This window comes from Nomascus leucogenys, chromosome 2 (assembly GCF_006542625.1).
Source record: "Nomascus leucogenys isolate Asia chromosome 2, Asia_NLE_v1, whole genome shotgun sequence".
NCBI classification, from domain to species: domain Eukaryota; kingdom Metazoa; phylum Chordata; class Mammalia; order Primates; family Hylobatidae; genus Nomascus; species Nomascus leucogenys.
Window position 1 is genome coordinate 152,693,880 of NC_044382.1, and position 13,867 is coordinate 152,707,746.

The 13,867-nt window shown below is 51.1% G+C and overlaps 1 protein-coding gene across 1 annotated transcript; it reads left to right on the forward strand.

Annotated features, from left to right (window-relative positions):
- Positions 1-10,987: 10,987 nt before the first annotated feature.
- On the forward strand, positions 10,988-13,867 carry FOXC2 (forkhead box C2). The gene has a single exon (XM_003272513.4). The coding sequence runs from the start codon at positions 11,488-11,490 to the stop codon at positions 12,991-12,993; it is 1,506 nt and encodes a 501-aa protein (XP_003272561.2). The 5' UTR covers positions 10,988-11,487; the 3' UTR covers positions 12,994-13,867.

The window sequence follows — 13,867 nt, forward strand, 5'->3', positions numbered from 1 at the left end:
GACCGTCACGTCTGTTCCCTCCCAGGCCCCAGCCCAGCGGGAAGAAAACGAGGGCGTTCAGCCTGGCAGTGCATTCACTTATTACGAAGAGACATCCCCCACCGCCACCCAGCACACGCACAGATGTCAGGGACCAGCCACTAGGAACCACTGCCTGAGCGAATGAAGGCATCCCCGTAGCCACGTGCCTGGCACATCACAAGCACTCAAAACGTGACTGCCACCTTTCGAAATGACATGCCCAAAACTTTATGACATCCTCACAACACACTTGGGAAACAGACAAAAGCGTTTGAATGCCCGCCCACTTGACAGATACAGAAAATGGTGTTCCGTGTTCAAGTGACTTACGTCTGCCGGTAACTGATACTGGGCCGTTTGACCTTCTTGGGACATAATTAATGATAGTGATTAACAGTGCTACGATGTGCCAGGCATTGAGGTTAGCGCCTTAAAAGTCATAGCTAAATATGTTTCACAACAAACCCTCAGAGGCAAATGTGACCCGCCTCCTACACAGGAGGCCACAGAGGCTCAGACATGTTAAAGAAGCTTGGCCTGAGTCTCCCAGCTGGGAAAGGCCGGAGCATGTAGCCCTGACAACGTGCTTAACTGCAACTCCTGTGGGTCCCATCACAACTCTTTCTCTCCTCCTATGTGGTGTCCACAACATTAATACATAGAGACACCGAGGAGCCTCAGTTCTACTTGTGGACAGGCCTGTCTTTCATCAGGCTGGGAAAAGGAGTGCAAATATTATTTTAGAGGTGATAAAATAAAATCTCTCGCAGAGGTTGGATGTCCTTTCCCCCTTTCATGGAAGCACAGTAGATCTGCAGAGAGTGTTTTATGCAAGTAGACTTGGTCCCAGCAGTGGAAGTGTGTTCAGGATTCCGTTACCCAGCTGTGCTCAAAACAGAGCCCAAGTCTCTCCGATGGACAGCCTGGCACTGCCCCCAGATGGTAATGAGATGCCAGGGACAATCTGCCAGTGGCAATTTTAGAAAGCAGGTGGTGCTAGGAAGGGCATTCTCCTCAGTTCCTTCATACCATGTTTTCAAGTCAGAAGTGCCTCAAAGAGCATTTACCCGCAGCTCCTTGAGGGGTTGAGGCAGAAGATCACTTGAGCCCAGGAGTTCGAGGCTGCAGTGAACTATGATAGCACCACTGCACTCCACTTGGGCGACACAGCGAGAACTCCTCTCTGAAAAACATAATAATAAATAAAAATAATAAATAGTAGTAATAAGAGACCCCTTAGAAAAAATCAACTGGCTCTTTTATGAAAGGAAGATGCTTTCAGGATGAATAGCTAATGCGTGTGGGGCTTAATACCTAGGTGATGGGTTGACAGGAGCAGCAAACCACCATGGCACGCATGTATGGCATGGCACCTATGTAACAAACCTGCACATCCTGCACATGTATCCTAGAACTTAAAATTTTTAAAAAAGAAGATGCTATTCAACCTTAAATACTTAAAACTCAATCATATATGTAAATTTGCATTTGTTCAGAATTTTTTTTTTTTTTTTTTTTCTTTTGGTAGACTTTATCATTTAGAAAAGTTTTGGTTTGGCTGAGAGTGGTGGCTCACACCTGTAATCCCAGCACCTTGGGAGGCTGAGGTGGGCAGATCACTTGAAGTCAGGAGTTTGTGACCAGCCTGGACAACATGGTGAAATCCCATCTCTACTAAAAGTACAAAAAATTAGCTGGGGGTGGTGGCTGGCACCTGTAATCCCAGCTACTCAGGAGGCTGAGGCAGGAGAATCACTTGAACCCAAGAGGCGGAGGTTGTAGTGAGCCAAGATTGTGCCACTGCACTCCAGCCTGAGCGACACAGCGAGACTCTGTTTCAAAATAAAGAAAAAAGAAAAGTTTTACTTCACAGCAGAATTGAGCAGAAAGTACAGAGAGTTCCCATACACAACCCCCGCGGCTGTATTTATACACAGCAGTGGAATGGTACATTTGTTACAATCAATGAACTTACACTGATACATCGTTATCATCCAACAGCCATGGTTTACATTAGATCTCAGGCTTTCTCTATGTTCTGGGGTTTTGACAAATGCATAATGGCATGTGCCCATCCCTGGAGTATCACGCAGAATATTTTTACTGCCCTACAGATCCTGTGTGCCCTGCCTCTTCTTCCCTTCCTCCCTCCCTGCTAACGCTTGGCAGTTACTGGTCTTTTTTCTCTCCATAGCTTTTTCTTTTCCAGAAAGTCATATAATTGGAATCATACACTATGTAGCCTTTTCAAACAGGCTTCTCGCGCTTAGTAATATGCATTTAAGGTTCCTCCATGTCTTTCCATGGCCGGACGGTCCTCTCTTAGTGCTGGGTAATATTCCATCGTTTTGGTGTCCCACAGTTTATTTATCCATTCACCCACTGCAGGACCCGTCAGTTGCCCCTACATTTTTGCAAATACACATAAACCTGCTATAACTATTCCTGTGCAGGTTCACGGAGGATTGCAAAGCTTGTCACAGGCATCTTTTAGAACCTGGCTGGAAGGAATAGCGTAGCAATGGTGACTCTGCCTAGGCATGAAGAACATGGCTGTGAATCTCCAAGCTGTGTTCCCGTTTACTGTGAACTTTAAACATCATAGTTCTCCGAAACTACATCTAGTAGCTTCAGTTGTACTTTCAATCTACATTCAAAGTAATGGCAAAAACCGCAATTACTTTTGCACCAACCAACTTAACAAAATGTAAGATTGTTTAATAAGCTAATAACTGAAAAGGTATTTAAAGAATTTCTTCCCTCAAATTAGCGGTTGCCAGATTAAATACACGTTTCCCAGTTAAACTTGAACTTCAGATAAAGCGATTTGTTTTTTCATTTTTAGTGTAAGCATGTTCCATGCAGTCTGTGGGCATTGTTATTTTCATTTGCTCAAGCTGGCAAGCTGAAAGGGCCCCCAGTCTCTTGCCAGCTTCTCCAAGAAACTCACACAGCCTGTTCCTCCCCTTTCTGGTTCTTCCGGGCTTGCTCAGCCTGGCCCCCCCCTCCCTGCACCGTCTTGTGGCAGGGACGGCACCGCGGTGGAGGTTTGAGCCTCCTGCCTGGCTGGTTCAAATCCCAGGTCTGCAGCTCTCTAGCTGCGTGAGGCTGGGGGCATCACTGAACGTCTCTGTGCCTTGCTTTTCATTTGTGGAGTGGAGATAGGAGCACCATTGGCATCTGCCTCTCCACACTGGTGACGGTGAAGTTCGGATCCATGCAGCCCGGAGAATAGCACCTAGAACACAGGGAGAGCTATCTATGAGCATTGGCCTAAAATAGTTTCAGCCCGTCATCACCCATGCGCCTGCCACAGCTTGGGAGCCAGGGAGCACTTGACGATGAGTCCCCATTTCTTCTGCAGTGTCTGCCTAAAATAAGTGCTAGTAAATGTTTGAAACAAATTCTGGGGTTAAACCACAAATGGGAGACAAGGCCTGTAAGTTATGGTTGGGGAGTCAGTGAAGTGGGGCGGGCTGCGTATCTCTGAAGCCCCATTTGTTCAATGTATAGTTAAGAACATGGAGTCTGTGGCCGGGCGCGGTGGCTCATGCCTGTAATCCCATCACTTTGGGAGGCCGAGGCGGGAGGGTCACCTGAGGTCGGGAGTTCAAGACCAGCCTGACCAACATGGAGAGACCCTGTCTCTACTAAAAATACAAAATTAGCCCGGCATGGTGGTATATGCCTGTAATCCCAGCTACTGGGGAGGCTGAGGCAGGAGAATCGCTTGAACCCAGGAGGCAGAGGTTGCGGTGAGCCGAGATTGCACCATTGCACTCCAGCCTGGTCAACAAGAGCGAAACTCCGTCTCAAAAAGAAAATAAAAAAAAAAGGAACATGGACTGTCATGGAGTCTGTGTCAAAAAGAGCCATGCACAGGGCGGACCAGGCCCCTGCCTGTCTTCCCTGTATGGGGGTGGTGAGGCAAACAACAGATAGAAGACCGAATGAGACCACACCAGGCAGGGGGGCCTGTGCCACTGAGAACATGAGCAAGAAGAAGGGGGGAGGTGGAGGGCCAGGCAAGATGAGCGGGTGGCTGGGGGAGGCCTCGGAGGAGGGGGCAAGGGGGCAAAGAACTCAGATGAGGGACCAGGCCCAGGGCACAGCAGGTGCAAAGACCCTGCGGTGAGTCCAGGCTGGGCTGGCCATGCAAGCCCTGTGTCGGGATGCACACACGCAGAGGTGGGGGCCAGGGCCAGGGAGTGTTCTTGGCTTCCACAGGCTCCTAAAGGTGGACAGCGCCCAGTGACGGTGGTGGTTGGACTCCCCTGGGAGAGCGTTCTGCACTCTTGGCCTTATTCAGTGAGACCCACTGGAGTCCCACTCAGTTATGCCACTGTGGGCCCCAGCCCTAGTCCCAGTGGTCACTGGAAGCACTGGCTGAAGCTGCCCCCAGACTGTGGCTTTTGAGCCTGGCTTATTTCCTGGGGCTCAGAACACCCATCCTACAGGCTGTGCATTTGATGAAAATTAAATCATCCCCCTCGCCTCTTTCTCAACCTGTGCTTGTCCAAACACTGAAGTCCTCTCTGACCTCCCCAGGGGCAGCCTGCTTTCCACAGGCCATTACAGTGAGTCCATGTACCCCACAGGGTTAATCATAGGGATTCAAGTTAGTGCTATAAAAATCTCAAATCTCATACACATTAAGTTGTGTGTGGTCAGAAGTCATGGCTTCATGGATACACCATTATAGATGTTTTTCTTTTAACTTTTTAAATCTCTAATTTCCAAGTCCCTAATTCTTTTTTTTGCGGGGCGGGGGGGATGGAGTTTTGCTCTTGTTGCCTAGGCTGGAGTGCAATGGCGCGATCTCAGCTCACTGCAACCTCCGCCTCCCGGGTTCAAGCAATTCTCCTGCCTTAGCCTCCCGAGTAGCTGGGACTACAGGCATGCACCACCATGCCCAGCTAATTTTGTATTTTTAGTAGAGATGGGGTTTCTCCATGTTGGTCAGTCTGGTCTTGAACTCACGACCTCAGGTGATCCACCCGCCTCGGCCTCCCAAAGTGCTGGGATTACAGGCGTGAGCCATCACTCCTGGCCCAAGTCCCTAACTCAATCTCAAAGAGTCAGCAAAGGAGTGGGTTAAGAGATCCCAATTTCATCACTTGGCAGTGGCAACATTTAGTTTAGTTATTTAAGATCTAAGTTTCCTCGCCTGCAAAATGGTGGTATTAATAGTACCTACCCTAAAAGAGGAGTAAGTGAGAGGTTGTGGCCAAAACGCTTAGCACAGTGCATGACACACGGTATGTACACATCGCTTTTCCCCTTATCTCCTAAGGAGGGAAATCTTGGAAACAGTCGTACACTTACTGAAGCCCTACTTGCACACACATCTTGTGCTGAGGTACTGGGCAGTGCACTGGGGCTGCAGAGAACAGAGGACAGTCATTACCCACCTGGAAAGACAGAATATGAGGCTGCGGAGCAGATGCCTGCGCCCAGGGAAGACTGATCTTCCTGTCCCCTGGGCGTGTTGGGGATGTATGACCAGCTCTGGCCTATGAGCTGTGAATAGAGGTGACACATGTCACTTCCAGGCTGGAAGACTTGATTCCCAGGGCCAGATCACCTCTCTCCCCTGCCAAGATGACAGGAACAGATATGATGAGAGGTGGTCTTTGAAAACTCAGGCTCCTGAGTGACTTTGATGAACAGAGCCCTCTGCTAAGCTGGGGTTGGCTCAGGGTCGTCATTGAGACTAACTTTCTTTAAAAACAAACATGTATGTATCTTTAATATTATGATTGCTTGAGGCTAAGAGTTCCAGGCTACTGTGAGCCATGAGCCATGAGCCATTACACTCCAGTCTGGGTGACACAGTGAGGCTCTGTCTAAAAAAAAAAAAAATCCCACAACATCTATAATACGGAATGTCTGGCATCTTTGGTTAATTGTGGCAATGCCTGAATTATAAAACAGATAAGCTCCTCAGAGAAAGTCCTTTTTTTTTTTTTTAAACCATGAATTATTGTGATGAACTCCATAGTGATTGATGGTAGTTTTCCAGAAACTTCCAGAAAAGGAGGAGAGCAGACGCTGGACTAAGTTAGGCCCTCACTAAACATTTTGCAAATTCCTTCCATGGAAATACCTTCCTTTACTGTCACATTTCTTTTCACATTTTCAGAGTAAGAAAAGTGTTTTACTCCCATTTTTTATTTTCAAAAATTTCAAATTTACAGAATTGCAAGAACAATACAATCAATACCCAGGCACCACGGGTTGAACAACTGTTCTCATCTTACTACCTTTGCACGACCTTCCACCCTCCTTCTCCCCTCTGACCCCATCTTGGTTGAATCTTTTGAATCTTCTCCTTCTTCTTCTTTTTGAGACAGGGTCTTGCTCTGTCACACAGGCAGGAATGTAGTGGTGCAATCATGGCTTACTGCAGCCTCGACCTCCCAGGCCCAAGTAATTCTCTACCTCCGCCTCCCACATAGCTGGCACTACAGGTGCTCACCACCACGCCTGGCTTTTTTTTTTTTTTTTTTTTGTATTTTTTATAGAGACAGGGTCACACCATGTGGCCCAGGCTGGTCTCAAAACCCTGAGCTCAAGCGATCCTCACACCTCAGCCTCCCAAAGTGCTGGGATTACAGGCATGAGCCACCACGCCCGGCAGGGTGAATTTTTTAAAGGTTGCCGAGATGATGAATATCAGCCCCAAATATTTTGACACGTACTTTCTAAAAGCAAGGACATGCTCTTACTGGACCGTGTATAATTATCGCACGCAAGAATCTTACCCTTGTTACAAGATTATTATCTCATACACACCCCAGATGCAAATTTTCCCAACTCTCCTCAAACCTGTCCTTGATTGCTGTTTACAATATCCCAACACTTTGGGAGGCCAAGGCGGGCGGATCACGAGGTCAGGAGATCCAGACCATCCTGGCTAACATGGTGAAACCCCGTCTCTACTAAAAATATAAAAAATTAGTGGGGCATGGTGACGGGCGCCTGTAGTCCCAGCTACTCGGGAGGCTGAGGCAGGAGAATGGCGTGAACCCGGGAAGCGGAGCGTGCAGTGAGCTGAGATCGTGCCACTGCACTCCAGCCTGGGTGACAGAGCGAGACTCCATCTCAACAACAACAACAACAACAAAAATTTCTTCCACCTAGGATTGAGGATTGCGTTTAGTTGTTGAGTTTCTTTAATCCTTTTGACCAAGAGCAGTCCCCACTACCCACCCGCTTTTGTAGTCCTTTCTGGCCCTGCCATTTGTCGATGGCGCAGCGTGGCTTTCACTAACGGGAAAACTCACGCACAGTAAAATGAGCTTGAACTCAGTTTTAGAGAAGACACATTTTTTTTTTTTTTTTGTCCCACAAAAGCTAATCTCTAGAAGCCGGATTACAATGGAGTTTTAGGAGGTGGCGCCGACTTTGTGTAACCCAAGGGCTCCTCGGTTCCCAAGTAGCTTCTGGAAGCCTAGGACTCCTCTGTTACCCGAACCCTTTCCCCAAAACCAAGGCACCTCGTGACCCCAGAAAAGAAATGTTTGAAAGATATTGAAATGAATGAATGGGAAATACTGAGACAGGAAACAAAACTCCTTTCAATTGTCCCCTCTTTGAGTTCTCTGTTGTGCCTCAAAAGCAGAAGTGGCTGCTGCCCAGTTTCAAAGTCTTCCTCTTGTTCAAGCCAACCCTCTAAACAGACGCCCAGCACAAACTGCTTTCTGATGAATTCCCTGAAGCTCACGCCACACCTCGGGCAGAAAGACAGCTGCAGCGGGAAAACATGGACGAGGCAATTTGTTCAACAACTCTCGGGGAAGAAAATGCAGACTTCTAGCCACCTAAGAGGCATAGATTTTATTTGCTGAAAACCTCAGCAAGTTTCCCTAGAGAAAATTTCTTGCTCCCCGAGCAGTTTCAAAGACATTTTTGTTTCACAACAGATCATGTTCTTGACACGTTGCAAAGCTACGGGAAATGTTTTTAATCGACGCGGTGCAGTTTATCTCCTTTCCCTGCTTTTACAGATTTTTGAAGGCTCCGTTCCCGCCGTGCAATGCCCAGGGGTATCCACAAGGTGTCAGCACCTTCATGATAAGCAGGGAGGCCCGGGCGGTCTTTTTCTTTTTCCTTTTCTCGTAGTAGTTCCCTGGTTGGCCTCAAGATGACGCCAACACCCACGGAGTCAGCCCAGCCGGTCCAGGTGCAGCGGCCACCGGCCGGGAAGAGCGCAGCGCGGTGGGGGTGGAAGGCGAATTAAATACCTTTAGGCTTTATCGCCGCTTATTATTCCAGGAACACGCGAGGCCCTCTGGGACCCGATTCCGCGTTCGGCTCACTGACTTACAAGGTCAAGAAGGGGGAAAATGAGCCAGAAAGTAGCAGCCCCCAATCCAAAATACCCTGGCAGGTTAAAGAAAAGCTCGGAAATACGGTTTTTGCAAAGTCCAGGTGTATGGAAGGCGTTGTTTTAATAACCTGAACAGACGTCTTTCCCGGAGTCCCACTGAGCAAACAAGAAACCTAATTCCAGGGGTAAAGGGAAGTGTGTGTCTCACCTTTTCTGTCTTGATTATACGAATTTCTTTCCCCTCCCCTTTTCCTTTCTTTGGGGCGGGGGAGGGTGGTTAATATATCGGGAGACTCGATTTAGGTGTTTGTTTGTTTCCCCAGATAACATTGGTTTAAACCTGGACACCCTTGTAAATACAAACGCAGGCAGCAACTGCCATTTTGGAATTTATTTTTTCATAGTCCTTAGCTATTTTAGGTTTTGCTGTGATAAAGCTGTTTCTCTCTCTCTCTCTCTCTCTCTCACACACACACACACACACACACACACACACACACACACACATCCCTCGTAAAAGCAGAGTAAAAAGCAGAGTAAATAATATTCCTCCAGGAAGCGTACACGCTGAGGAGTGTTTCTTGATCAATAGCTTGCATTTCCAGTAAAATCGTGACACGAACTCAGTGTGCCTGTCATGCGCTGCAGGAGAAGGGCACTTTTTGCTAGAGTCCTTTTTTATTTTTTTAAGCTAGATGCGGAAATACTAGAGTTATTAAAAATAATAAAGTCATGGTGGGAGTTTAGGGTTGGGGCAGAAAGCTCAAATCATTTGCCTGTGAGCTGAGAACTGGGCAGCTTTATTTTACTTTGTTTCAAAGAAGGAAGAAAAAGGATCAGGTTAGAAAAAGAGCCCAGAATACTCATAAAAACAATGTTTCAGAAGTGGAATATTCAAGGTAAAGGAACCTGATTTGTAGCTTCCCTTTGGCTTTGAATTGATCAGGAGACAAAGGTAATACATCTACATTTTCGTCTTCTGTTCTTTTATTGGAAATGAGTGGCACGCCCCGATCGCCTTCTAGTCGCCTGGTGGCGAAGAGGCCTGGTGGGTTCTCTCAACAGCCTTTTGCTGAGAATCGAATACGCAGCCGATGAACAGCCAGGAAGGGTGCAAGGAAACCTGAAATACAAATGTTCTCCCTGAAGCCCTCTTCCCTGCCCAACCAGACCAGCAACTTCCAAAATTCTGCCCGCGTTGAGCCTTGTTAAAGGGGTGTCTCACTCCTTCAGGGAAAGTGGGAAAAGGGTATCTGATTATTGAGGTGTGGAAGGAATAAATAATCAGTCCGCAAATAGACAAACTGTCCGGGATTCCTAGAGGGAAGGAGAAATCCTTCAAGGAGATCCAAGTCGCTCCAGGTCTGCCTCCCGAATATCATCCCCAAGGGATCTTGAACCCTTTGCAATCAACCGCTCACCCAGTCTCCCCACGGAGCGCGTTCCCCAACTCACCCTACCCACCCAACAAAACAAAAAAAAGGCTAAAATATAGAAAATCAACTTGGAGACTCCCAGAGGGACGTTGCCAGGAGCAGGAGGCAGGGACAGCGCCCTGGGGTCGGTGTTAGCGGCCGGCGCCGGCCTGGGCCAGGGGAAGCGTCCACGCTTGGTGCCCGCGGTGCGCGGCGCTCATTGCGCGCGCCTTCGAGCGAAGCCCCCGCGGAAAACAGGCTCGGGTTTCTCCTCGCAGGGCCCAGGAACTTGGCTTTGCCTGGCCCCGGTGGGTCGCTGCATTGACCCGGTCTTCTGGGAGCGCGGGGTTAGCTTGTTAGAGGGAATTTCTATCTGGGAAAAGGGAGAGGAGTTTCGAAGCTGAAGTTGGTGGGCTGCGAGTGTCCACGCGGGAGACGAAAGGAGGAAATAGCAGAGTCACTTCATCCTTTTCCCCAAACCCCACAAAACTGCTCGCAGTGACGCGGATGATTTACCGAATTCACGGCGAATTCGGAGGATTAAATTGTCAGCACGTTTCTACCTTCCCCTCTATCCATTCCGCTGCCTGGCTCCTCGGCGGGGGGCGAGGGAAACTCAGTTTCTAGGGTTTGCCTCTAAAAACTCAATAGGTTATCCTTGACGACCCCGAGCCTGGAAACTCCCTGTTGATGATTAATCATTTGATTAAATATGTATAACATCCAGGAAAGGCCCTTTCATTCCAATGCAGCGCGTTTGCTTTGAATCCATTACACCTGGGCCCCCATTATTAGGAAATCTAATTATTCGCTTCATCACTCATTAATAAGAAAAATGTCCCAGGATCATTGCTACTTACAAGGTCTTTGGGGGAGATATTTTACTCCATTAATACATTCTATTTTATATTTCAAACGGATTTATTTTAACAGAGGAAAGTAGCTATATTTTTGTTCTGGGCATGTGGGCCCATTCACCAAAATGTGATCATATAATAAATTTTAATAAGATATAACTTTTTAAGAAGTCTTTTCAAGTGAAGACGGAGTCACCGCGGAGGCCGCGGCGGCCGGGTCTTAGAGCCGACGGATTCCTGCGCTCCTCGCCCCGATTGGCGCCGACTCCTCTCAGCTGCCGGGTGATTGGCTCAAAGTTCTGGGAGGGGGCGTGGCCTGAGGAAAGTAAAAACTCGCTTTCAGCAAGAAGACTTTTGAAACTTTTCCCAATCCCTAAAAGGGACTTCGCCTCTTTTTCTGGGCTCCGCGGGGCAGCCGCTTGGACCCCGGTGCGCTGACCCTCGGGGCTGCCGATTCGCTGGGGGCTTGGAGAGCCTCCTGCGCCCCTCCTCGCGCGGGCCGAGGGTCCACCTGGGTCCCCAGGCCGCGGCGTCTCCGCTGGGTCCGCGGCCGCCGCCTGCCCGCGCTGCCGCCGCCGGGTCCTGGAGCCAGCGAGGAGCGGGGCCGGCGCTGCGCTCGCCCGGGGCGCGCCCTCCAGGATGCCGATCCGCCCGGTCCGCTAAAAGCGCGCGCTCCTGCTCTGCCCGAGCGCCGCCGCCCGCGCCCCCTCGCCCCAGAGGCTGCCAGGAGCCCGGGGCCGCCCCTCCCGCTCCCCTCCTCTCCTCCTCTGGCTCTCTCGCGCTCTCGCGCTCTCGGGGCCCCCTTCGCTCCCCCGGCCGCAGTCCGTGCGCGCGGGCGCCGGCGAGCCGTCTCGGAAGCAGCATGCAGGCGCGCTACTCCGTGTCCGACCCCAACGCCCTGGGAGTGGTGCCCTACCTGAGCGAGCAGAATTACTACCGGGCTGCGGGAAGCTACGGCGGCATGGCCAGCCCAATGGGCGTCTATTCCGGCCACCCGGAGCAGTACAGCGCGGGGATGGGCCGCTCCTACGCGCCCTACCACCACCACCAGCCCGCGGCGCCTAAGGACCTGGTGAAGCCGCCCTACAGCTACATCGCGCTCATCACCATGGCCATCCAGAACGCGCCCGAGAAGAAGATCACCTTGAATGGCATCTACCAGTTCATCATGGACCGCTTCCCCTTCTACCGGGAGAACAAGCAGGGCTGGCAGAACAGCATCCGCCACAACCTCTCGCTCAACGAGTGCTTCGTCAAGGTGCCCCGCGACGACAAGAAGCCCGGCAAGGGCAGTTACTGGACCCTGGACCCGGACTCCTACAACATGTTCGAGAACGGCAGCTTCCTGCGGCGCCGGCGGCGCTTCAAAAAGAAGGACGTGTCCAAGGAGAAGGAGGAGCGGGCCCATCTCAAGGAGCCGCCCCCGGCGGCGTCCAAGGGCGCCCTGGCCGCCCCCCACCTAGCGGACGCCCCCAAGGAGGCCGAGAAGAAGGTGGTGATCAAGAGCGAGGCGGCGTCCCCGGCTCTGCCGGTCATCACCAAGGTGGAGACGCTGAGCCCCGAGAGCGCGCTGCAGGGCAGCCCGCGCAGCCCGGCCTCCACGCCCGCCGGCTCTCCCGACGGCTCGCTGCCCGAGCACCACGCCGCGGCGCCCAACGGGCTGCCTGGCTTCAGCGTGGAGAACATCATGACCCTGCGAACGTCGCCGCCGGGCGGAGAGCTGAGCCCGGGGGCCGGACGCGCCGGCCTGGTGGTGCCGCCGCTGGCGCTGCCCTACGCCGCCGCGCCGCCCGCCGCCTACGGCCAGCCGTGCGCTCAGGGCCTGGAGGCCGGGGCCGCCGGGGGCTACCAGTGCAGCATGCGAGCCATGAGCCTGTACACCGGGGCCGAGCGGCCCGCGCACATGTGCGTCCCGCCCGCCCTGGACGAGGCCCTCTCGGACCACCCGAGCGGCCCCACGTCGCCCCTGAGCGCTCTCAACCTCGCCGCCGGCCAGGAGGGCGCGCTCGCCGCCACGGGCCACCACCACCAGCACCACGGCCACCACCACCCGCAGGCGCCGCCGCCCCCGCCGGCTCCCCAGCCCCAGCCGACGCCGCAGCCCGGGACCGCCGCGGCCCAGGCGGCCTCCTGGTATCTCAACCACAGCGGGGACCTGAACCACCTCCCCGGCCACACGTTCGCGGCCCAGCAGCAAACTTTCCCCAACGTGCGGGAGATGTTCAACTCCCACCGGCTGGGGATTGAGAACTCCACCCTCGGGGACTCCCAGGTGAGTGGCAATGCCAGCTGTCAGCTGCCCTACAGATCCACGCCGTCTCTCTATCGCCACGCAGCCCCCTACTCCTACGACTGCACGAAATACTGACCTGTCCCGGGACCTCCCCTCCCTGGCCCGCTCCGGCTTCGCTTCCCAGCCCCGACCCAACCAGACAGTTAAGGGGCTGCAGAGACGCAAAAAAGAAACAAAACATGTCCACCAACCTTTTCTCAGACCCAGGAGCAGAGAGCGGGCACGGTAGCCCCCAGCCGTCTGTGAAGAGCGCAGGTAACTTTAATTCGCCGCCCCGTTTCTGGGATCCCAGGAAATCCCTCCAAAGGGACGCAGCCCAGCAAAATGAGTATTGGTCTTAAAATCCCCCTCCCCTACCAGGACGGCTGTGCTGTGCTCTACCTGAGCTTTCAGAAGTTACGTTATGGACCAAATCCCATAGCGAGCCCCTAGTGACTTTCTGTAGGGGCCCCCATAGGTGTATGGGGGTCTCTATAGATAATGTATGTGCTGTGTGTAATTTTAAATTTCTCCAACCGTGCTGTACAAATGTGTGGATTTGTAATCAGGCTATTTTGTTGTCGTTGTTGTTGTTCAGAGCCATTAATATAATATTTAAAGTTGAGTTCACTGGATAATTTTTTCATCTTGCCCAACCATTTATAACTGCCAAATTGAATTCAAGAAACCGATGTGGGTTTTGTTTCCTGTACAATTATGAGATATAATTCTTTTTCCCATTGTAGGTCTTTTACAAAACAAGAAAATAATTTATTTTTTTGTTGGTGGATAAAGAAGTCAAGTATCTGATACTTTTTATTTACAAAGTGTGATGGTTTTGTATAGTAGGTTCCACCCTGAGTATTCCTAAAAGAAAAAAAAACTTAAAAAATCTAACTTCATCTATGTTTGTCTTATGTGGTCTTAATTGTTGTACTTACCTTAAAATAAACCCATGTTGTTTCTTCCG

Excerpts from the sequence above, each read along its gene's own strand:
- FOXC2 (XM_003272513.4), top strand. The coding sequence starts at position 11,488 with ATGCAGGCGCGCTACTCCGTGTCCGACCCCAACGCCCTGGGAGTGGTG.